Raw genomic sequence first — 25,476 nt, 5'->3', positions numbered from 1 at the left:
TAAGGGGTGGAATTTTACAGCCCTCCCACGGGTGGGATGTTCCTGTCCCACTGAGGTCAATGGACTTTCCAATGGCTTTCCACATTATATATCCCCACCTTTACCATGACAGGGCTATAGTATTCCAGCCAGTATTTCAGTTCCATGATGTTTTGTCAAAAATGTGAAAGCTTGGAGTAGTAACAGATTTTATGCAAGGACATTTTTACACCATTTGACTGTTTGAAAGTAGGACGGTAAGAAGGAAAAGGAGTTTATTTTTTTTAACAGATATTTTAAATTAATAAAGGATTGTTGAAGTTGAAATTCATGTTCTTTCTCTGCCACTTCCTTAACTGCAAAGACTTCCATAGAATCTATAGAAACCCGACAGTGCAGAAGGATGCCATTCAGCCCATCAAGTTTGCACCAAACATCTGAAAGAGCACTCTACCGAGGTCCACTCCCCGCCCAGCCTGCCCTTTCCCTATAACTTAACCTGCACATCCCTGAAAACTAAGGGACAATTTAGCATGGCCAATCCATCTGATCACCACATCTTTGAACTGTGGGAGGAAAACGGAGTACCCGGAGGAAGCCCACATAGACACGGGGAGAAAGTGCAAACTCCACACAGACAGATACCCGAGGCCTGAATCGAACCCGGGTCCGTGGAGCTGATTTGTATTTTAAAAGAAGTCCACGCTAGTAGCTAGAATGACATAAATAATCTTCACTTGCTTCAATGTCACTAAATGTTGCTTCACACATCAGTAAGATACATATCTGCAGTGATTTGAATGATGTGGTACATTTTTAACAAGGCCCCATTATTTATTTTGTAACATTTTTCTTCTAAATTTAGTCTTCTTACAGTACATAGCTGGGGAAACTGTACACCTTGTCAATTTTTAAAAGTGCGAATTGTTTAACTGAGCACATTTAAGTATGATTATTATGGCCCTGATGTGATGTGTTGAAAATATAAGAAATCTTTCATGCATTTTTAATACTTTGACAAGTGTGTTGTGTAATGTTTGTTAATGACTTGTCATAGTCAAAACTAGAAGGAGGGAATTGTATATTGCTTTACCATAGGAGTGAGAACTATTTTTGAAAATGTCTAAAATGCAAAGCTGCTCAAATTCAACCTACGAATTCTGCCTAATTGAAAACTTCATTCTTCCACTTTTGAAACATATACTAAGGACTACACAATTTAATAAATATAGCAAATTGATTGCTTTTTGTAAGCTTTAAACCAAATCCCAATTTATATAAATATTGATACAGGCTTCCCACTTTGTTATTGAAGTTCATTTAATCCCTCATACACTTTAATTCGAAACTAAATTACACATGAAGACATACACCTAGATCTTTGAATAGTTCCATAAATATATTAGCATGTGAATAGTCTTGACCTTTGAGTTAATCCTTTAATCCCTTCCCACCCATTTTACAACATTTAGACAACTCTCACTTTTTTACTTTGGGCTGGATTCTCCGATCCCCCAGCTGCGTGTTTCTCGGCAGCGCACCATTCGCGGGCGGCGGATTCTAACTTCCTGCCGATTGTATCTTCCCGCCGATTGTCAATGGGATTTCCCATTGTAACCACCTCATGGTGTTGGGAAACGCGCAGGCAGGGGTACACTGCCGGTGGGAAAAGTGAATTGCAACTACTGGAGAACTCTGGCCAAATTATGTCATAATGCAGTACACATGTCAGTGCAGAACTGCTTTCCCAGTTTTATGTATGCCGCATTTATCAGTGGTTTACACTCAACAGGAGTACTTGCACTAAATGTGTGCTGCCGCATAAACAGTTATTTATTTACAAAATGCTGATATATATTTAGTCACAGAACATGTTTAAGGGCTGCATAAAGAGATTTGACTGTGATATTTACCATGGATGGACTAATAAATCAATGAACAATTAACAGAATTCCATTAACACTGATGAGAATGGAGAGTTGGGCTATAAAATCATGCACTCAAAGACAATTACTCATATTATTACACACTTAACGAATCAGGCTTCCTTAGAAATGAATGGGGGACATTTTGTCTTTGAAAAGAACTATTCACAAGTGTATATCCTTATTAAGTAGAATAGACTGGAGTATATCTGGCACTTTTTAATTTTCTTTGATTGCTTCATTTCATTTTTAGTCTTTTTTTTCTCCCAGTTTAATCCTTTGGCCATTTAATGTCCTATATTTGGTTGACAAATTGGGTCTAGTAATAAGTGAGTTCTATGGTTATTCATTGAAACTGTTCATGTGTTAATATATTGAAGCAAAAAGGAAAAACATACTTTAGTAATCCTAGCCTCATCTGTCAGTGTTTCTTTAATAACTATGGATCCCTGAAGAAAAAATTTATAAAACTGCAACAGTTTGATTTTGCGGACTAGATAAAAATAACAACTGTGCTGGTGATCAAGAATGCAAAGAAAATTAAAAAGATAATACATATTGAACAATAAGTGCAAAGTCAGTAGGGGAGCTGTTGTGTCATTACAGCAATAAAATGTTTTGTTCCACAGAAAGTTCAAGCCATATTGAGGAAAGGTGAGTCCTGCCAATCATGGTTCACAAAGCTTCTTAATCAAATCCAATTGTTACACATACTGGGGTAAATTGTTCTTCAGCAGTCGCAAAACTCAGGCAATAGCGAGTCAATAGTCTTTTTTTACACCTACATGTTTCTCCTCCATTAAAGTAACGGAAAAGAAAATCAGGATATGCAGTAGGCTGCCAATTCACTATTATCATTTTGAACTTTGCCAATTCCACCACAGCAGCGCTTGAAGTTAGCCACTGAACTATATCAAAGAATTCATAACTATTTCTAACAGAGGAAACAAAGAGAATTATGATAAACATTTTGTGGTTGTTAAAACAATTTAACAATTTAAATTATGTAAACTTGCAATAGAAGAAGACATTTGTGTTGTGAGACATTGAGTCTTGAAAAGAAAAGTGATGCAATTGCTCGTAAAAAATCAAAGTGCTGCTTCAGTTTTCTTAAAAACTGTCCAAATATTTACATTGGAAAAAAAATGTCTCTTGTATTTACCCTGCAATGAAAAGTCCAGATTTTTTTAATGACCTGCTTGGATCCTGAACCACTCCTTGGGCAACCCCTAAACCGGTGTTACTCCGGTCTGGCAGTGTATCTAAGTTTGCTGACTATACAAAGCGAGGTGGGATGGAAAGCTTTGAGGAGGACACAAAAAGGCTGCAACAAGATTACAGGTTAACTGAGTGAGCAACAAGATGGCAGACGGAGAATAATGTGGGGAAATGTGAGGTTATTCACTTTGGTCAGAAGAATAGAAAAGCAGAATAATTTTTAAAAGGTATGAAACTTGTAAATGTTGATGTTCAGAAAGATTTGGATGTAATCATAAAAGGAACACAAGATAGCTCTGAAGAAGAGTCATAGGACTCAAAATGTCTGTTCCTGGCTCCACAGATGCTGCCGGTCCTGCTGAATTTTTAGAGCATTTTCTGATTTTATTTCAGATTTTCAGCATCTCCAGCATTTTGCTTTTACAATATCTTAGCATGCATATACAGCAAACAGTGAGGAAAGCAGATGATATGTTGATCTTAAGCAAGTGGATTGGAATACAAGGATAAAGATGTCCTGCTACATTTGTTTGGGATGCATGGTGGTGCAATGATTAGCACTGCTGCCTCACAGTGCCAGGGACGAGGATTCAATTCCAGCCTTGGGTAACTGTCTGTGTGGAGTTTGCACATTCTCCCTTCTCCCCGTGTCTGCGTGGGTTTCCTCTGGGTGCTCGTGTTTCCTCCCACAGTCCAAAGATGTGCAGGTCATGTGGATTGGCCATGTTAAATTGCCCCTTAGTATCCAGGGATGGTGGGTGTTAAGTGTGATTACTGAGTTGCGGGAATAGAGTGGGAGCCTGGTTAGGGTGCTCTCTCAGAGGGTCGGTGCAGGCAGACTCGATGGACGAATGGCCTCCTGCTGCACTGTAGGGATTTTATGATTCTATGATTTGGTGAGACCGCACCTGGAATACTGTATGCAATTTCATATTTAAGGAAGGTTATACTTGCATTGGAGACAGTATAGTGAAGGTTCACTAGATTGGTCCCTGGGATGAAAGGGTTGACCTAAAATGAGAGGCTGAGTAAACTGGGAATCTAGAATATGGGGCAGAGTCTCACAATAAGGGACCAATCATTTAGGATTGAGATGAGGAGAAATTTCTTCATTCAAAGTGTTGAGAATTTTTGGAAATCTTTACTCCAGAGGGTGTGGATTTCCATCATTGAATATATTTAATGTTGAAACAGACAGATTATTGGTCTCACAGGGATGCAAAAAATATGGGCGGGAAAGTGAATTTCAGGCGAAGATAAACCTTGATCGCATTGAATGGTGAAGAATGCTCAATGGGCTCTATGACCTTCCCGTGCCCATATTTCTTATATTCTTTGGTGTTCTTGGATGCTGCCTCTGAAAGTGCTTCCTCTCCTCAGGTAGCTGAATGACTTGTTCCTACCTCTCCACATAAACAGTCACTAAGGAAAGCTAGTGAGACTATACTAGATAGTATAGCATATCTCATGACCTCAGGATGTTCCAAAGAAATTTACAGATAATAAAATGCTTTTGAAGCGTGGTCACTGTTGGAGAGACACAGCAGGCAACTTGTGGTCCGCAACACTCCAGAAATGGCAGTGTGATAATAACTAGGGGTGCAATCAGACGGCCTCGTTGTGCCCAACCCGGGACGTGACGAGGCTGGAAAATCTCATAAGAAGCCTCTTTATGACGCTAGCTACGCCTCATGAGTTCCAGCAAGATCTCGCGTCGCGATCTGGATCTCACCCTCATTGGGTGTGAACTAGATTTGCAACTTCAAATGAACAGTTAAACTCACCTGAATATGTCTGTGCTGGAGTTACACAAAGCGCATGATCGAACAGCCTTGCTATGTTATTCGCTAAGTCTGAATAAAGATTGTAGACTTCCAGTTAGCACAAATACTTTATTCAGTAGGTTTGTTCTGTTTCCAGAGCTTAACTAGATATAATAGTCAAAAGGTATGACCAGTGAAGCTAAGGTAAGCTGCCTATGCTGAGCTGTCTCTGTGTGCTACTGCTCACTTGCCCTGTGCTTCTGAAAGAGACGGATCCTACCTTGGGCTGGACCCCTTTTACCCGTCTCTGATGCCCTCTAGTGATGCTGTGGCTATTACATCTATCTGCAGTCCCTGGTGTATGTGCAGATGTATGTACAGATGTACAGATCACGTCACTTGCCTCGGAGACCTTGACCGGACACGTTTTAGCACTAGTCTCCACAAACGTGGACCAGGTGTAACGGCACTTGGAGGGCTGTCCCAGGCGATTGAGGTGGTTGGGCTCTTGGCAGGCTGATACCTTGACACCCCTGATGCCACCCAGTCACTGTAACACTGCCAGCTTGGTACTGTGGCAGTGCCACTCTGGCAGTATCACCCGGTTGCCACCCTGGCAATGCAAGAGTGCACAGGTGGCACTGCCAGGCTGGCAGGGGCAATGTGCCCGGGTGGCCTCTTGCCTGTACCGGGGATCGGGCCCGCAGGCGCCCTTCCCATATGAGGTGGTGTGGGGGGATCAAGGACCCCCTAATTCATATACTGAGGCATTGGGGGTGTCCAGAGGCCGCAGTGAGGAGTCGAGACTTTGGAGCACCATTTGCAAATGCTGCCCCGACCTTTTCCTGCACTGGCGCGCTGAGCTTGTTAGTGGAGGAAATTAGTCGTAAGTGCAGCCTCAGCAGGGCATTCCTTGCCAAGATCCAAAAATTAAGCAGAGTTCCATTTAATAGCAGGATCGTTCTTGGCGCTTCAAGAGGGGCAGCACGGTAGCATTGTGGATAGCACAATTGCTTCACAGCTCCGGTGTCCCAGGTTCGATTTCTGGCTTGGGTCACTGTCTGTGCGGAGTCTGCACATCCTCCCCGTGTGTGCGTGGGTTTCCTCCAGGCGCTCCGGTTTCCTCCCACAGTCCAAAGGTGTGCAGGTTAGATGGATTGGCCATGATAAATTGCCCTTAGTGTCCAAAATTGGCCTTAGTGTTGGGTGGGGTTACTGGGTTATGGGGATAGGGTGGAGGTGTTGACCTTGGGTAGGGTGCTCTTTCCAAGAGCCGGTGCAGACTCGATGGGCCGAATGGCCTCCTTCTGCACTGTAAATTCTATGAAGAGCCAGGAAACACCCCATTAAACGCACCCAAAACAGGACTCTTTTTCCCCCATTAAATCGCGTCCTAGATTTCTTTTTGTGAAAAATTGTTTGTTGGACCTGAAGCCTTCCACCTCATGGCATCATATAGTGTTACAGTAGTAATGCCATTGTTAAATAAATGCTGGGCTGTGGAGACGGAGCCAAGGAGTGTGAGTAATTGGACAGGACTATGAGGGAGTGCCACAGATGAGATGAGTCAAACGGTCACCTTCTGTGTTGTGTGATTCTGTTTGTTCTTAGCATGTGCAGTAATCCCAAAGCCAGGCAACAGCTTTCACAATGGCTAAGTGGAGCTCTATGAGACCTCTGCTGAATTTTGTCAGGGGGCAGTCTTCAATGATGTGAGTCATTCATTGGGATGCACTGCAAAACCACATGTGTGCCCATTTTCTGCACAAAGGCCTTGGCCAATGTTGGCGAGGCAGATTGAAGCTGGTGGGTGGGTTGTGGATCTGTGATGAGAAAGTGGTTTTAAATAATGGCATGCGTCACCACCACCACCTTTAAAGGCAATGGACTCCAGTTAACAGATCACTATGCAAAATAAAATTCTCATATCACCTCATCCTTTGCCTATCGCCTTGAATTGGTGTCCTCTGGTTAGTGACCCTACTGCCACTAGAAACAGTGTATTTACCCTCTCCGTGCTTTCCATAATTCTGACCATCTCCATAAAATCTCCTCTTAATCTTCTCTGTGTAAAGGAGAACTTTAGCTTCTCGAAGTCGGTTTTTGAATGGATCTTTAATTAGTTACATCAGCAATGACTACCACGTTTCTGCAAAGTTGTACAGATACCACAGTTATAGTTATCCAAAAATGTCATTCTGAGAACCAAAGTTTTCTACAGAATCTCGATATCCAGTTGAAGGATTGCTATCCAGAACTATGATACAAAACAATTTCAATTGGCTAAGAACCATGGTAAAACCTGATGTCTATTATGTTTCCCTCACATTCAGATTATTGCGCACCAGAGCTGTGCAGCTGTGAGGATCCAAGAAATAGAAAATTAAATTAACTAATTTATGAAATGAAAATCTCCATACCCTAACCTGAAGGGAATAATTAATCTGACAACTCAGGTTTATGTAGGTTTTAACACGCTCAGTCCCATTGTATTGCTCACCAGTGGCTTGTGACAGAGCAAATGAGAACATGGATTGTTTGCTGTGTTTATGAATCACTTGTGAAGCTGAGCTCAAAAGAAAATTGTAGGGTGCTGGAGCCCCTGATAAATTCATACTTCCCCACCTGACATAGGGCTGACAATTTAAGAAAGCCGTTCCTTTTTACAAAATACATTTTTTTTCTTGAATAGTGCACCACTTTTTACAAGTACATCAAAATCGAAAACATCAATGCACCAAGGTAATGATTAATTTAGAATGCAGCAGTTAAAAAATTGAACACCGAGGATGAATGATCAAACACCAAAAGAATGGGAGAACAGGCAGTGGTGCCTTATCAATATCAAGCTTGGGAAAACCTGAAGATCGTAAGAGGAATAAAAAAACTGAGGATTGTTAGAATGAGTTCCACAGGCTGGGTGTCATGGGAAAGAGAGTTACAAATTCTGCAATGAGTCTTGACAACACTATAGTGGTGATGTTGGGATGGGAAAGAACAGGACGACACGCATGGAGCTAGAAGGAAAAGAGCACAAAGTTCAGAGGAGCATTGACCCCGATAATGTAGAGAAATGCAAGAAAGGTTATACTGGTGCGCAAGGTTGAAGGCTACATGTGAGAAAGGGATAGCCTTTCAGAGAAGCCTTTTCTTGTATTCAGAATAGAGAATGAGATAGATGATAGAAGAACCTCCAAATCTGGGACCATTATAGAGAGGCAGAGTTAGCTGAAGGGGAAAAAACTGTTCAATGCAAAAGAGGAACTGTTTTTCATGGAGGCAGTTTTAGCAGTATAATAGATGTGGGAATTCCACTTCAAGTAAGTGAAGACGTTGCTGCCAATAATAATATTTGAAGAATATCTCATTACAAAACCATCTAAGATCATAGGTAGTAAAAGTGAAATATTTCTGTCTGATCTTAACTGGTATGGCTCCTTTAGTTCAATCATAAGGTGTTAAAAATGTGAGGTTTTAAGAGGTCATATGACCTGTGCTGAATTCTGCTGAAAACAAGCTGGAGTGACTTGGTTGTTCAAGGTTAACGGGGGCCCAGATTATTTTACTGGGAAGAAAGTGCAAAATATTCACACCTGTAAACAACGACCAGAGTGATTGTACTCACAGTGGATTCACTGTTGAGCCTGACTTTTCATGCATATGGAGAAACACTCCATCATGGTGAAAATGATGCTGAGAGGCCGAATCCAGAAGTCCTGCCCATGAACATAGCCCGCTCCCTTTTCACTGGGTTGAGGGGAAGGGGGAGAGTTTGTAGTTTGCACGTCTGTGGTTCACAGAGGCAGCTGCACGTATCAAAGTGCAGTTGCATCAGTTAGTTCTGCTTTTTGTTAGTGAGATGTGCAAAACACGACTTGTGCACATTAGAGCTAGCAGGAGAAGGTCTAAACTTACCAGTGTTCCCTCCCTGGGGAACAAAGCTCTTGCCATCTGGGGCATTAATTCCTGGGTCATGTTTGTGGAACCGGGAATTATCCCAATTCTGCGCTACTGATCTAGGGGCAAAAGTGAGGCCTTATTCTCCATTTCCCAAGGAAGGGTTAGTAATGTCAGGTTTTATAAGTGGTTATACTTAATCTGTCTATTTAATTCCAAAATAGAATGGAGTTGAGGGTTTAGAGGATATCTAATTAACATTTCTACCTGGATATGAGACCCGTATGATTCATGTTGCTATGGAGATTGGCATTGCGAGGGAAAGAGTCCATCAGGACCCAACTTAGGACCAGATTACAGGTTTTCTTAATAATATCACTGAACCTCTCAGACAGGGTCAGTTTGCAAGAATCATAAAGAGAGTGAGCAGAGAGATAGGGACAACAATTTTCTATTATTCACCACTCAAAATGCGAGTGGAGCTCATATTCAGATTCAAGAGACCAAGATCTTGAGGGTTTAAACAAAGCCTATATTTGGCTACTGGAAGGACTCTCCAGGGTGCCCCATACCATGAATTTCAATTCGGGATTTAGAGTTTAACTAGCTGGTAGAGGATAAAGGAGCTAAGAATTATTTTGGACTTGGTCCAGGAAAATGAGGCATAGGTATAGTATAATCATGGAAGAATATTGCTGGTAATTTTGAACATTAAAAGGCGGGTCTTTTCTATAGTAAAATGTAAATTGCTACCGAATTAATGTTTAGCCAATGTTGCTTTTAGTTTGTGTGCTATGGTAAAAATCTTAAAACTGGAAATCTTGTTGAGTGAACCTTTCAGCCCTTCACTAGAAGTTTGAATTTCTTTTTAAACCTGATGGTATTGTAACAAAGGAGTTAACCAATGTGTTCATAGGAATAATGTACGAATAATATCCTCTCTGGACTGCCAGCCTTGATTGCGCTCAAGGCTGTAGAATGGTGCTTGAACCAACAGTCTACCCTTCTGAGTCAGCGGCAAGAACCAATTGGGTTAGGACTGAAACTGGTACAGAGCTATCTACAGTCAGTAACAATCCAATCCATTAAAGTGCATACGGCAAAAATTCTGCTATTGGGTGGAACTGGAGCTGAATGCTGACAGTGAAATGAAATTTGGGGTGGTACTCAGTTCAGTGTGGTTTCTGCCCCATTTAAGAGAAGATTAAAGCTTGCAATTTTGGGCTGTGCTTGGGTACACTGGGATTAGCTGGGAATTCCGCTTGTCTTGAATATTTCAGCTTGACCGTTTGCACAAATTGCAAAAAATCGCAGCCACTGTGCCTTTGTATTCCACCAGGGTTCTTATAATGGTAAATGGCAGAGAAATCTAGTTATAAAGGATGAAGCTGCCAATGCTGTAATAGTTCTACTATTTATATGAATGAAAAATCATTGTGAGAATAAATGCTCCATCAAGCAACACAATAAATGATCACGTCTGGAAGCATTTGTGGAGAAAGAAACAGAGTTGTTTCGACTCCAAAGTGACTCATCTTTGGAAGTCGTTTTGGACTCAAAAAGTGAACTCTCTTTCTCTCTTGAAAAGATGCTGCCAGACCTACTGAGGACCTTATCGCATTTTCTGCTTATATTTCAAATTTCCAACATTCACAGGACTTTGCTTTTACAATAACTAATAAAATCTCTAAACAGATTTTATGGGCACAATTTAGGCTTGGGGGATTTGAGGGTCCCAGGGTGGAATCCCTAACTGGTTGTCAGTCTCGCCCCTTCTTCAATTCCTTCCAGATAGTATGATAGATGGTTATGTCGACCCCGCAGCGGCATCCCTCGCAGTGCTGGTGGCAGCCCAGACGGCCAGACGCCGGAGAAGACGGCAGTGGTGTCGACGCAGCTAGAGGCAGCACCCCATGTACAATGGGCCGCCACACACCCTGCAGACCCAGCTGCCCATCAGGCAGAGGAGGGACTGAGAGGGGGATGCTGGTGATGGCCCAAGGTGTACAGGCGTCGTAAGGAATTGGTCATCCAAGGAGATGGCGGACAGCATGTGCCGCAGGAGGCTCCGTCTCAACAAGTTCTTCTGGACTTACACCCCGTGGAGGAGGAGGATATCCGATCCCGATAGCTGTGAAGGTCACTGCAGTCCTGAACGTTTATGCCACCGAATCATTCCAGGGCACGAGCGGGGACCTGTGCAGCACAGCACAAGCTACAGCTTACAAGTTCATCTGTGAGGTCATGGATGTCCTGTATGCCTGGGCAGCTGGCGATATCAACTTTGAGCTGGACCAAGCCCATCAAGATTCCCGGGCAGCAGGATTCTCCGCAATTGCTGGGATACCCCAGTCCAGATGGCACGCATGTCACCTAATGCGCACCGGGGCAACAGGGAGTTCAGTAACAGGAAGGTGTTCCACTCCCTGAATGTTCAACTCGTGTGTGACTACCACCTCCGGATAATGCTTCCCAGGGAGCGTGCATGACAGCTACATCCTGGGAAACACGGCGACCCCAGCATCTTGGAGATCCACCGCAGGGTGACGGCTGGCTCTTGGTGGATAAGGGTGTTGATGAAGCCAGTGCGGAGGCCAGAGACCATTCATGTTGCCACCCATGCAGTCATTGAGCGGTGCATTGGACTGCTTAAAATGCAGTTCTGATGCCTAGACCGCTCTGGTGGTGCACTGCAGTAAACCCCCCAGAGAATCTCCTGCTTGGCAACATGGCACAACAGCGGGATGACGTGCTGGAGGAGGAGTAGGGACATACAGCCTTTTCTGAGGGGGATGAGAAGGGGCCGGAACAGCAGGAGCCGGAGGAAGAGACTGGGAAGGACCCGTGGGAGCAGCCAGAGAATGGAGGAAAGGCGGTGGCAAGGGTCGGGCATGCCCAGAGGGCCAGGGAGGCCCTCTTTCTTCCCGCTTCTCATAGGACGAGGCTTTGTCCGTCAGTTCGCCCCCCCCTCCCCTATTGACCACCCCCACACTCGTTCCCCTCCTTCCCAAACATTTCCCTCCATCCTTTACACACAAACAACCCCCTCCATGCCTCAACCACCCTGTTCCACCCTCCAAGGGTGTGTGGAGCGTCACTCCAGTGCAATGGGCCTGTGACAGCACTATCATCGGGGCACTATACAAGATAGGAGAATGATGATAACTCACTGTGAGGTTAGCTGTGGTGCTCCTCAGTTTATGCTAAAGTCTGACTCCTGTCTTTCTGCTGACAGTGTGCTCACACCCATCACTGCATGATGTCTGTACCAGGTGCTCTTGTTCCAGGCACACTGTGGCCGAGGGGGACAGGGGTGGGGGTGCAGGCAGGCCCGTTGTGACAATTAACGTGACAGAGGCTACACATTTATCAGGTGTAACATGTTTTAGTCGTGAACATTCAAAACCTCCATTGTCCTTAAGTGGTGCTCCCCATCCCCCATCAAGTGCTCGCTCAGTGATTCACAATCTTCTTCATTTTCTGTGCTCCACTAATATGGGTTGGTGGATCCCTACACATCAGAAGAGGAGACAGCCTACTGCTTCTCGCGTTCTGTGGCCTTTGATGCCCTTTGCAAGCGTCCTCTGGGGTGCCTGGAGCCGGAGGGCACAGGACGGCTTATCACTGGCTTGTCGGTTCATCACCGTGCCACCCTGTTCTGTCTACCGATGTCAGAAGGAGGGATTCGGGTGAGGTGGAGACCGCCATCATCTCCATCCTCCCGGAGGGGCAGCTGGAATGAGAGCCAGAGACTTGAAAAATGAAATGAAATGAAAATCGCTTATTGTCACAAGTAGGCTTCAAATGAAGTTACTGTGAAAAGCCCCTAGTTGCCACATTCCGGCACCTGTTCGGGGAGGCTGCTACGGGAATTGAACCCATGCTGCTGGCTGCCTTGGTCTGCCTTAAAAGCCAGCGATTTAGCCCAGTGTGCTAAACCAGCCCCTTCATGTCAAACAATCAGTGCCTGTCCACTAATGTCATCCACCGAGGTGTGTTTCTCTGCGCTGGTGGAGGGTGGGGAAGACAGCTATGACATCTCAACGGTGGTCTCCTTGGAGATGTCCTCAGCGATGTTCTCTTGTGTCGTATGGGGGGAGAGTGACCCCGGATGGCCCTGCCCCATCAGATGGAGATCCTGCAGCTGGGACGTGTGGTCAGTGGGACGGAAGAATCATTTTGTCTGACGTGAACAAGCCACTTGAAGCAGGTCATCTGTGTGAAGGGGCAATGGATCCTCACCTCTGTGGTGCAGACCAACATTGCTGTCGGTGACTGCTCTCTCCTCGGCCAAATCTGCGATCTCCAGGGCCCGCTCCTTCTATGAACAGGGTGTCCTGTCTCGTCTCCACAGTGTTCAGAAGCTTGACGGGATGGTTGTGGGGAAACATTCAGAAAGTCATGCCCAATATGACACCTAGAACGTTTTGCATTAAATTGTCCCCTAGAAATGTTGTACATGAGTACATTTATATGCAAAAGAACAAAGTACTGTAAAACCTTAAATAAAAACAGTAAATGCTGGAAACACTCAGCAAATCTGACAGCATCTGTGAGGAGAGAAACCTTTCAGGTTGGTAACCCTTCATCAGAACATTTCATTTCTACCTTTTGATATGTAATATAAATAACTAGGTGATTATAGCCAGACAGATTCCTACACCTACACCTGTTGTGTATAGAGGACATAGTAAATTTTTGAAATAATTAGGAAAAAATTGCTGCAAACAATTGACTTTAGCATGTTGGTTAAATTGTGACATGGAAATAATATTAGCACCGAATACAGGGAGGATGAAACTTTCCATTCTAGAGGCAAAAAAACTGATTATTCAATATCTTGTTATTTTTCCAGTCATTGTTAAAATCCTTACAAAATCTGAGAGACATAGGATTTATCCAAGTAAAGATCCTCAAGGCAGAAGGGTTAATGGTGGCCGATGTTACAGGTAAGCGAGTGCCATTTAATTGCTTTGTGTGAGAGAGGACTGCTGAAATTTAACATGTCACTTAAGCATTCCTGTTTCCTGCCTATCAATGTCTGCAAATTGCTTAAAATCATCGCACATCTAAATTATAATTAAAGTTGTAGTGTATCTATTTAATTATTTTAGCATCGATGTGAAATAAATACAGTTTCGTAAATTTTCAAAGTAAATCAGTTTGAGGAAGATTCATGCTATGGTAACATCAAACGTGACGGCAGTTTCAAATGATGATGTTTCATTTACTGTGATCGGGGGCGAGATTCTCCGACCCCCCGCCAGGTCGGAGAATCGCCGGGGGCTGGCGTGAATCCTGCCCCTGCCGGTTGCCGAATTCTCCATCACCGGAGATTTGGCGGGGGCGGGAATCGCGCCGCGCCGGTTGGTGGGGCCCCCCCCCCGCGATTCTCTGGCCCGGATGGGCCGAAGTCCCGCTGCTAGAATGCCTGTCCCGCCGGCGTGGATTAAACCACCTACCTTACCGGCGGGACAAGGCGGCGCGGGCGGGCTCCGGGGTCCTGGGGGGGGGGGGGGGGCGGGGCGATCTGGCACGGGGGGTGCCCCCGCGGTGGCATGGCCCGCAATCGGGGCCCACCGATCCGCGGGCGGGCCTGTGCCGTGGGGGCACTCTTTCCCTTCACAGCGCATGCGCGGGAATGCCGTGAGCGGCCGCTAACGCTCCCGCGCATGTGCCGCCCGGAGATGTAATTTCCGCGCCAGCTGGCGGGGCACTTCCGCCAGCTGGCGGGGCGGAAATCAGTCCGGCGCGGGCCTAGCCCCTCAAGGTTAGGGCTCGGCCCCCCAAGAAGCGGAGGATTCCGCACCTTTGGGGTGGCGCGATGCCCGACTGATTTGCGCCGTTTTTGGCGCCGGTCGGCGGACATCGCGCTGATATCGGAGAATTTCGCCCCAGGTGTGCTTTCTACACAGGTCCAAAGAAATGGAACGAAATCCAAGACTCTTATGTTCAAAGTATCTCCTTGTTTTTGGAAGTAAAATGCAAAGATGTGCATTTGTACTCTTGAACCTTTGAATACCATGCATTGGATCTTCATGCCTCCAGATGTCTAGTGATGTCATTTCAAGGGAAACTACAGCTCTGCTTCTAAGTTCCTCTACTTATTGAAATGGAACCAAAACTTCAGATAGGCTGTGAACTAACCTGGCCCTGCATAACTCGAAGGAAAGCATGATATGATGGTGTTACAACACAATAGACTGGTTCTAGGTTTCCCAGGTGGAAGGAAGCTCCAGATTGCCTCCCTGACTGGTCTGAAATGATGGGCCTCAGTAAGATGCATCAAACCACCCTTGTACATTGGCAACTTTAGTAGAATGGCTCTGGCAACAAGAGACTCAAAATGTCCTGACAGCAAAATATAAATTTCATTTTTAAGAGGTAGCTAATAGATGTATATATATACCTGTCAGGGAAGAGAGCATGATCAAGACGTGGTTTGCCCTGGATGAGTGAGTGTAAGTCTGTTGGCTTTTACGGGTTTATTTTGAGTAAAATAAGAAACAAAGTTTATTTACAAGGGTGATATGTACACAACCCAGTAGATCCCTACCGAGTTCTCCTCCGGTTGGTGCCTTACTAGCTCGTCCTCTGCAAGGAGCATGGGGAAGACAAGGATGGTGAATTTGTGGAACTCGCTGCCCATAGTTCGGTGGAATCTGAGTCATTAAATGGTTTCAAGAAAGAGATAGATATATTTTTGATTTTTAAAAATGGGTGCCTTCTACCCTACATCTCCCAGAATGATTCCAGAATGTACTGGGCCCCAGACAGGCCAAGCAATGGCAAATCTGGAGAAAACATTTTATTCATTATCAAACTGCTTTAGGTCTCACAAATAAGGTTAAGAAGGATCAGGTTAGTACCTTGTTATAAGCAGCCGGTAGCATTTCAGACAATGTGCTAGCCAGACAGGGGATGAAAATGAAGACAACCCCCTATGAGGTTGTCATTGGAGCCTTTGACTCATATTTTAGTCTTCACCAAAACATCACCATAGAGTGGGCAAATTTCGACCTTCAAAATCTAAGGCCTGTTGAACGAATCAATTAATTTATAAATGATCTCTATCATTTGGCTGATCATAAGAACATAAGAACTAGGAGCAGGAGTAGGCCACCTGGCCCCTCGAGCTTGCTCCGCCATTTAATGAGATCATGGCTGATCTTTTGTGGACTCAGCTCCACTTTCCGGCCCGAGCACGATAACCCTCAGTCCCTTTATTCTTCAAAAAACTATCTATCTTTATCTTAAAAACATTCAATGAAGGAGCCTCAACTGCTTCACTGGGCAAGGAATTCCATAGATTCACAACCCTTTGGGTGAAGAAGTTCCTCCTAAACTCAGTCCTAAATCTACTTCCCCTTATTTTGAGGCTATGCCCCCTAGTTCTGCTTTCACCCGCCAATGGAAACAACCTGCCCGCAGCTATCCTATCTATTCCCTTCATAATTTTATATGTTTCTATAAGATCCCCCCTCATCCTTCTAAATTCCAATGAGTACAGTGCCAGTCTACTCAACCTCTCCTCGTAATCCAACCCCTTCAGATCTGGGATTAACCTAGTGAATCTCCTCTGTACACCCTCCAGCGCCAGTACGTCCTTTCTCAGGTAAGGAGACCAAGACTGAATACAATACTCCAGGTGTGGCCTCACTAACACCTTATACAATTGCAGCATAACCTCCCTAGTCTTAAACTCCATCCCTCTAGCAATGAAGGACACAATTCCATTTGCCTTCTTAATCACCTGTTGCACCTGTAAACCAACTTTTTGCGACTCATGCACTAGCACACCCAGGTCTCTCTGCACAGCAGCATGTTTTAATATTTTATCATTTAAATAATAATCCCTTTTGCTGTTATTCCTACCAAAATGGATAGCCTCACATTTGTCAACATTGTATTCCATCTGCCAGACCCTAGCCCATTCACTTAACCTATCCAAATCCCTCTGCAGACTTCCAGTATCCTCTCCACTTTTTGCTTTACCACTCATCTTAGTGTTGTCTGCAAACTTGGACACATTGCCTTTGGCCCCCAACTCCAAATCATCTATGTAAATTGTGAACAATTGTGGGCCCAACACTGATCCCTGAGGGACACCACAAGCTACTGATTGCCAACCAGAGAAACACTCATTAATCCCCACTCTTTGCTTTCCATTAATTGACCAATCCTCTATCCATGCTACTACTTTACCCATAATGCCATGCATCTTTATCTTATGCAGCAACCTTTTGTGTGGCAACTTGTCAAAGGCTTTCTGGAAATCCAGATATACCACATCCATTGGCTCCCCGTTATCTGCCGCACTGGTAATGTCCTCAAAAAATTCCACTAAATTAATTAGGCACAACCTGCCCTTTATGAACCCATGCTGCGTCTGCCCAATGGGACAATTTCCATCCAGATGCCTCGCTATTTCTTCCTTGGTGATTGTTATGGGCTAGGCGTTTTCAGAACCCCAAAATGTATCATGGAGTTCAACCAACCTCTCCCTTTAATGGATTGTTGCTTTTCCGAGCACACGGCTTGTTCTCCAGGTGTGATATTACAATTATGGACACGTGGGTTTTTAAACACAAAACAATGTTTATTCCATGAACTCGACTTAACCTCTTAAATAAACATTGGATCTCTTAACACCCCTTAATTCAAAGATAACCCTGAAAATATTACAACACTAAATAATCCTTCAGTAATCCTTTCAACATCCATGAGACTTAACACCTGATAATTGCACTTCAACTTCATCTGCACTCTTTGATTTCTCCTCTTGTCTTAACCTGTGACTTTGCGACCTTGTTACTACACAATCCGGAAAAATCCCAGTATATTCGTCCTTCAACCCCTCAGTTGTCTGATTTTCCACTGGCTTATCAACCACAGTAGGCATCACTCCCACCTGCGATCCAGCTTTATCATTACCCAAGATAAACTGTATTCCTTGACAAGATAGTTTATCTATTACTCCTACTACCACTTCACCACTCTTCACTGGACTTTCCAACCTTACCTTTTTTAATGGAACGCTGCTCCTCTCGCCCTGAATTCCACATATCACCATCTTTTCTGGCAACATTCTTCCCAAACTACATAATTCCTCATCTCTTCCCATTAAAGATTGACTAGCCCCGTATCTCTTAAAATTGTGACTTCTTTACCTGCTCCTCCTGATACACATGAGTAAACTTTACCCACACAAGTAAATTCTTTAATGACATCTGGCACCTTCTTAACAATCACTTCTTGAACAGGCTGTACAATCATTTGCACCTCCTTCGCTTCCCTTGGGCTTTCCTTCACCACTCTAAAAAACCCCACTGTCTTATCCTGTTTTACCACATCAGCCTTCCCAGTGCTTTTCTTCAACCACCAACACTGTGATTTTACATGGCCTAGTTTATTACAGTGAAAACATTTGAAACTTTTCATTTCTTTTCCACCCTCCTGGATTTATTTTTTAATCTGAGGTACACTCTCTTTATTATCTCCCATCAGATCACCTTTACCTTTATCACGTGAGTATTTCTCATGTCTCCAGTTTCTATCCCTCACCGGCTGAAACTGATGTCGGAAACCAATCTTTGATTTATGAACTAATTCATAATCATCTTCCATTTCTGCTCCTAATCTCACAGTTTTAAACCTCTGTTCTTCCACATGAGTTCTCACTATGTCAGGAATTTAATTTTTAAACTCCTCCAAAAGTATAATTTCTCTGAGAGCGTCATACGTTTGGTCTATTTTCAAAGCCCTTATCCACCTATCAAAATTACTGTGTTTGAGCCTTTCAAACTCCATGTATGGTTTGACCAAATTCTTTCCTTAAATTTCTAAACCTTTGGCTGTAAGCTTCAGGCACTAGCTCATATGCACTTGAGATGGATTTCTTCACCTCCTCATGCGTTCCAGATACCTCCTCCGGTAGTGATGCAAACACTCCACTCGCCCTACCTGCCAGCTTTGTTTGAATCAGTCATACCCACATGTCCTGTGGCCATTGCATTTGTTTAGCTACCTTCTCAAATGAAATGAAAAAGACTTCTACCTCCTTCTCGTCAAACCTTGGCAATGCTTGGGCATATTTAAATAGATCCCCACCACGTCTTTGACTATGACGCTCTTGTCTCATTATCCTCATCCATCTCCTCCAACTGTACGTGTCCCTTTGCGTCTGCCGATTTTAACTGATTTTCATGTTTCAGAGCCATTTTCCGAAGTTCAATCTCTCTCTTTTTCCCTTTCATCTCTATCTCTTTCTTTGTTTCTTTCTTCTCCTTTTCTTTTTCCTCTCTACCTCTATCTCTTTCTTTTTCTCTCATTGCATATTCAAGCCGCTTTAAACCAGGTGTGATATTACAGTGATGGACAGGTGGGTTTTTAAACACAAAACAACGTTTATTCCATGAACTCAACTTAACCTCTTAAATAAACATTGGATCTCTTAACACCCCTTACTTCAAAGATAACCCCGAAAATATTACAACACTAAATAATCATAGAATTTACAGTGCAGCAGGAGGCCATTCGGCCCATCGAGTCTGCCCCAGCTCTTGGAAAGAGCACCCTACCCAAGGTCAACACCTCCACCCTATCCCCATAACCCAGTAACCCCACCCAACACTAAGGGCAATTTTGGACACTAAGGGCAATTTATCATGACCAATCCACCTAATCTGCACATCTTTGGACTGTGGGAGGAAACCGGAGCACCCAGAGGAAACCCACGCACACACGGGGAGGATGTGCAGACTCCACACAGACAGCTACCCAAGCTGGAATCAAACCTGGGACCCTGGAGCTGTGAAGCAATTGTGCTATCCACAATGCTACCATGCTGCCCTTCAGTTATCCTTCAGTTATCCCTTTCAACATCCATGAGACTTAACACCTTTAAACAGAAACACATCAGGTCAAAGGCTTTACTATTATGAGTTTAAATCACCCAAATGATCCAGAGATAGTCTTTCATGGCAGAGATCACAGCAGATCCAGCTCGCTGCAAAACACAGACACACACTGTTATAACCTGCCTACTTACCATTGGCTGGGGACTAATGACAATCCCACAATCCTGTGGGAGTATGAGCTTCCCCAATGAGGGGGGCGGAGAAACCATTAGTAAACTCCTAGTATAAATAAAGCTGGCCAGTTTAGGAACCAGCAGGAAGGTGTGTGCAGCAAGGGAATTTGCTGCTGCTGTTATATATATATATATATGTTATTGTAAATAAATGTTATTACTTTGTATCCTTAAAACTCGTGCTGGATTCTTCGTGGCCCTCACAAAACACACCCAAGCTCTTTTTCAAACTGAAACTTCAAAATGGCTGAACTGAGCTCAGCTCCACCCACTCTCTGACATCACTGTTTTCTTAAAGGTACATTGCTTAAACATCCATTTCTTAAAGGTACTCTCACATGACAATGATAGATTCCAGCATCTTCCCTACTACCGAAGTTAAGCTCACTGGCCTATAATTACCCACTTTCTGTCTACCTCCTTTTTTAAACAGTGGTGCCACGTTTGCTCATTTCCATTCTGTTGGGACCACCCCAAAGTCTAGTGAATTTTGGTAAATTATCACTAGTGCATTTGCAATTTCCCTAGCCATCTCTTTTAGCACTCTGGGATGCATTCCATCAGGGCCCGGAGACTTGTCTACCTTTAGCCCCATTAGCTTGCCCATCACTACCTCCTTAGTGATAACAATCCTCTCAAGGTCCTCACCTGTCATAGCCTCATTTCTATCAGTCACTGGCATGTTATTTGTGTCTTCCACTGTGAAGACCGACCCAAAAAACCTGTTCAGTTCCTCAGTATTTCCTCATCTCCCATTGTTAAATCTCCCTTCACATCCTTAAAGGACCAATATTTACCTTAGCCACTGTTTTTCGTTTTATATATTTGTAGAAACTTTTACTGTCTGTTTTTATATTCTGAGCAAGTTTACTCTCATAATCTATTTTACTCTTTTTTATAGCTTTTTTATTAGCTTTATGGTGTCCCCTAAAGATTTCCCAATCCTCTAGTCTCACACTCATCTTTCCCACTTTGTATGATTTTTCCTTCAAATTGATACTCTCCTTTATTTCCTTAGATATCCACGGTCGATTTTCCCTCTTTCTACCGTCCTTCCTTTTTGTTGGTATAAACCTTTGCTGAGCACTGAGAAAAATCGCTTGGAAGGTTTTCCACTGTTCCTCAACTGTTTCACTATATAGTCTTTGCTCCCAGTCTACCTTAGCTAGTTCTTCTCTCATCCCATTGTAATCTTCTTTGTTTAAGCACAAAACACTCGTGTTTGATTTTACCTTCTCACCCTCCATCTGTATTTTAAATTCCACCATATTATGATCGCTCCTTCCGAGAGGATCCCTAACTATGAGATCATGAATCAATCCTGCCTCATTACACAGGACCAGATCTAGGACCGCTTGTTCCCTCGTAGGTTCCATTACATACTGTTCTAGGAAACTATCGCGGATACATTCTATAAACTCCTCCTCAAGGCTGCCTTGTCCGACCTGGTTAAACCAATCGACATGTAGATTAAAATCCCCCATGATAACTGCTGTACCATTTCTTTTTTTTTTTTAATTAAATATTTTATTGAAAATTTTTGGTCAACCAACACAGTACATTGTGCATCCTTTACACAATATTATAACAACACAAATAACAATGACCTATTTTATAAACAAAAAATGAATAAATAACAAAAATGAAAACTAGCCCTAATTGGCAACTGCCTTGTCACAAGTAACACTCTCCAAAAATATAATTTAACAGTCCAATATATAACTATCTGTAGCAACGACCTATACATACTATACAGTATATATTAACAACCCTGAGAGTCCTTCTGGTTCCTCCTCTCCCCCCCCCCTCCCCCCACCCCCTCCCCCCGATCCTGGGCTGCTGCTGCTGCCTTCTTTTTCCCATTCCGTCTATCTTTCTGCGAGGTATTCGACGAACGGTTGCCACCGCCTGGTGAACCCTTGAGCCGACCCCCTTAGGACGAACTTAATCCGCTCTAGCTTTATAAACCCTGCCATGTCATTTATCCAGGTCTCCACCCCCGGGGGCTTGGCTTCTTTCCACATTAGCAATATCCTGCGCCGGGCTACTAGGGACGCAAAGGCCAAAACATCGGCCTCTCTCGCCTCCTGCACTCCCGGCTCTTGTGCAACCCCAAATATAGCCAACCCCCAGCTTGGTTCGACCCGGACTCCTACTACTTTTGAAAGCACCTTTGTCACCCCCATCCAAAACCCCTGTAGTGCCGGGCATGACCAAAACATATGGGTATGATTCGCTGGGCTTCTCGAGCACCTCGCACACCTATCCTCCACCCCAAAAAATTTACTGAGCCGTGCTCCAGTCATATGTGCCCTGTGTAATACCTTAAACTGAATCAGGCTTAGCCTGGCACACGAGGACGACGAGTTTACCCTGCTTAGGGCATCTGCCCACAGCCCCTCCTCGATCTCCTCCCCCAGCTCTTCTTCCCATTTCCCTTTTAGTTCATCTACCATAGTCTCCCCTTCGTCCCTCATTTCCCTATATATATCTGACACCTTACCATCCCCCACCCATGTCTTTGAGATCACTCTGTCCTGCACCTCTTGTGTCGGGAGCTGCGGGAATTCCCTCACCTGTTGCCTCGCAAAAGCCCTCAGTTGCATATACCTGAATGCATTCCCTTGGGGCAACCCATATTTCTCGGTCAGCGCTCCCAGACTCGCGAACTTCCCATCTACAAACAGATCTTTCAGTTGCGTTATTCCTACTCTTTGCCACATTCCATATCCCCCATCCATTCCCCCCGGGGCAAACCTATGGTTGTTTCTTATCGGGGACCCCCCCCAAGGCTCCAGTCTTTCCCCTATGCCGTCTCCACTGTCCCCAAATCTTCAGTGTAGCCACCACCACCGGGCTTGTGGTGTAGTTCCTCGGTGAGAACGGCAATGGGGCTGTCACCATAGCCTGTAGGCTAGTCCCCCTACAGGACGCCCTCTCTAATCTCTTCCACGCCGCTCCCTCCTCCTCTCCCATCCACTTACTCACCATTGAAATATTAGCGGCCCAATAATACTCACTTAGGCTCGGTAGTGCCAGCCCCCCCCTATCCCTGCTACGCTGTAAGAATCCCTTCCTCACTCTCGGGGTCTTCCCGGCCCACACAAAACCCATGATGCTCTTTTCAATCCTTTTTAAAAAAGCCTTCGTGATCACCACCGGGAGGCACTGAAACACAAAGAGGAATCTCGGGAGGACCACCATCTTAACCGCCTGCACCCTCCCTGCCATTGACAGGGATACCATATCCCATCTCTTGAAATCCTCCTCCATCTGTTCCACCAACCGCGTTAAATTTAACCTATGCAATGTGCCCCAATTCTTAGCTATCTGGATCCCCAGGTAATGAAAGTCCCTTGTTACCTTCCTCAACGGTAGGTCCTCTATTTCTCTACTCTGCTCCCCTGGATGCACCACAAACAACTCACTTTTCCCCATGTTCAATTTATACCCTGAAAAATCCCCAAACTCCCCAAGTATCCGCATTATTTCTGGCATCCCCTCCGCCGGGTCCGCCACGTATAGTAGCAAATCGTCCGCATACAAAGATACCCGGTGCTCTTCTCCTCCCCTAAGTACTCCCCTCCACTTCTTGGAACCCCTCAACGCTATCGCCAGGGGCTCAATCGCCAGTGCAAACAATAATGGGGACAGAGGGCATCCCTGCCTTGTCCCTCTATGGAGCCGAAAATATGCAGATCCCCGTCCATTCGTGACCACGCTCGCCACTGGGGCCCTATACAACAGCTGCACCCATCTAACATACCCCTCTCCAAAACCAAATCTCCTTAACACCTCCCACAAATAATCCCTCTCCACTCTATCAAATGCTTTCTCGGCATCCATCGCCACTACTATCTCCGTTTCTCCCTCTGGTGGGGCCATCATCATTACCCCTAACAACCTCCGTATATTCGTGTTCAGCTGTCTCCCCTTCACAAACCCAGTTTGGTCCTCGTGGACCACCCCCGGGACACATTCCTCTATTCTCATTGCCATTACCTTGGCCAGGACCTTGGCATCTACATTTAGGAGGGAAATAGGTCTATAGGACCCGCATTGTAGCGGGTCCTTTTCCTTCTTTAAGAGAAGCGATATCGTTGCTTCAGACATAGTCGGGGGCAGTTGTCCCCTTTCCTTTGCCTCATTAAAGGTCCTCGTCAGTACCGGGGCGAGCAAGTCCACATATTTTCTATAGAATTCGACTGGGAATCCATCCGGTCCCGGGGCCTTTCCCGCCTGCATGCTCCTAATTCCTTTCACCACTTCTTCTACCTCGATCTGTGCTCCCAGTCCCACCCTTTCCTGCTCTTCCACCTTGGGAAATTCCAGCCGATCCAAGAAGCCCATCATTCTCTCCCTCCCATCCGGGGGTTGAGCTTCATATAATTTTTTATAAAATGTCTTGAACACTCCATTCACTCTCTCCGCTCCCCGCTCCATCTCTCCTTTCTCATCCCTCACTCCCCCTATTTCCCTCGCTGCTCCCCTTTTCCTCAATTGGTGTGCCAGCAACCTGCTCGCCTTCTCCCCATATTCGTACTGTACACCCTGTGCCTTCCTCCATTGTGCCTCTGCAGTGCCTGTAGTCAGCAAGTCAAATTCTACATGTAGCCTTTGCCTTTCCCTGTACAGTCCCTCCTCCGGTGCTTCCGCATATTGTCTGTCCACCCTCAAAAGTTCTTGCAGCAACCGCTCCCGTTCCTTACTCTCCTGCTTCCCTTTATGTGCCCTTATTGATATCAGCTCCCCTCTAACCACCGCCTTCAACGCCTCCCAGACCACTCCCACCCAGACCTCCCCATTATCATTGAGTTCCAAGTACTTTTCAATGCACCCCCTCACCCTTAGACACACCCCCTCATCTGCCATTAGTCCCATGTCCATTCTCCAGGGTGGGCGCCCTCCTGTTTCCTCCCCTATCTCCAAGTCCACCCAGTGTGGAGCGTGATCCGAAATGGCTATAGCCGTATACTCCGTTCCCCTCACCTTCGGGATCAATGCCCTACCCAGCACAAAAAAGTCTATTCGCGAGTAGACTTTATGGACATAGGAGAAAAACGAGAACTCCTTACTCCTAGGTCTGCTAAATCTCCACGGGTCTACACCTCCCATCTGCTCCATAAAATCTTTAAGTACCTTGGCTGCTGCCGGCCTCCTTCCAGTCCTGGACTTCGACCTATCCAGCCCTGGTTCCAACACCGTATTAAAATCTCCCCCCATTATCAGCTTTCCCATCTCTAGGTCCGGAATGCGTCCTAGCATCCGCCTCATAAAATTGGCATCATCCCAGTTCGGGGCATATACGTTTACCAAAACCACCGTCTCCCCCTGTAGTTTGCCACTCACCATCACGTATCTGCCCCCGTTATCCGCCACTATAGTCTTTGCCTCGAACATTACCCGCTTCCCCACTAATATAGCCACCCCCCTGTTTTTCGCATCTAGCCCCGAATGGAACACCTGCCCCACCCATCCTTTGCGTAGCCTAACCTGGTCTATCAGTTTCAGGTGCGTTTCCTGTAACATAACCACATCTGCCTTAAGTTTCTTAAGGTGTGCGAGTACCCATGCCCTCTTTATCGGCCCGTTCAGCCCTCTC

At 45.0% G+C, this 25,476-nt stretch overlaps 1 protein-coding gene across 5 annotated transcripts in view; it reads left to right on the top strand.

Annotated features, from left to right (window-relative positions):
* Positions 1 to 25,476, top strand: part of mctp1a (multiple C2 domains, transmembrane 1a) — a 1,185,582-nt gene that overhangs the window by 646,708 nt on the left and 513,398 nt on the right. For all 5 annotated transcript variants that reach the window (XM_072516301.1, XM_072516303.1, XM_072516302.1 and 2 more), the window contains one exon: positions 13,638 to 13,731. In XM_072516301.1, coding sequence (XP_072372402.1) covers positions 13,638 to 13,731 — 94 coding nt within the window. The remainder of the gene's footprint in view (positions 1 to 13,637; positions 13,732 to 25,476) is intronic.

This window comes from Scyliorhinus torazame, chromosome 9 (genome assembly GCF_047496885.1).
Source record: "Scyliorhinus torazame isolate Kashiwa2021f chromosome 9, sScyTor2.1, whole genome shotgun sequence".
Classification (NCBI taxonomy): domain Eukaryota; kingdom Metazoa; phylum Chordata; class Chondrichthyes; order Carcharhiniformes; family Scyliorhinidae; genus Scyliorhinus; species Scyliorhinus torazame.
Note: the sequence above shows the minus strand (reverse complement) of the source record. Positions and strands in the feature narration are given on the sequence as shown.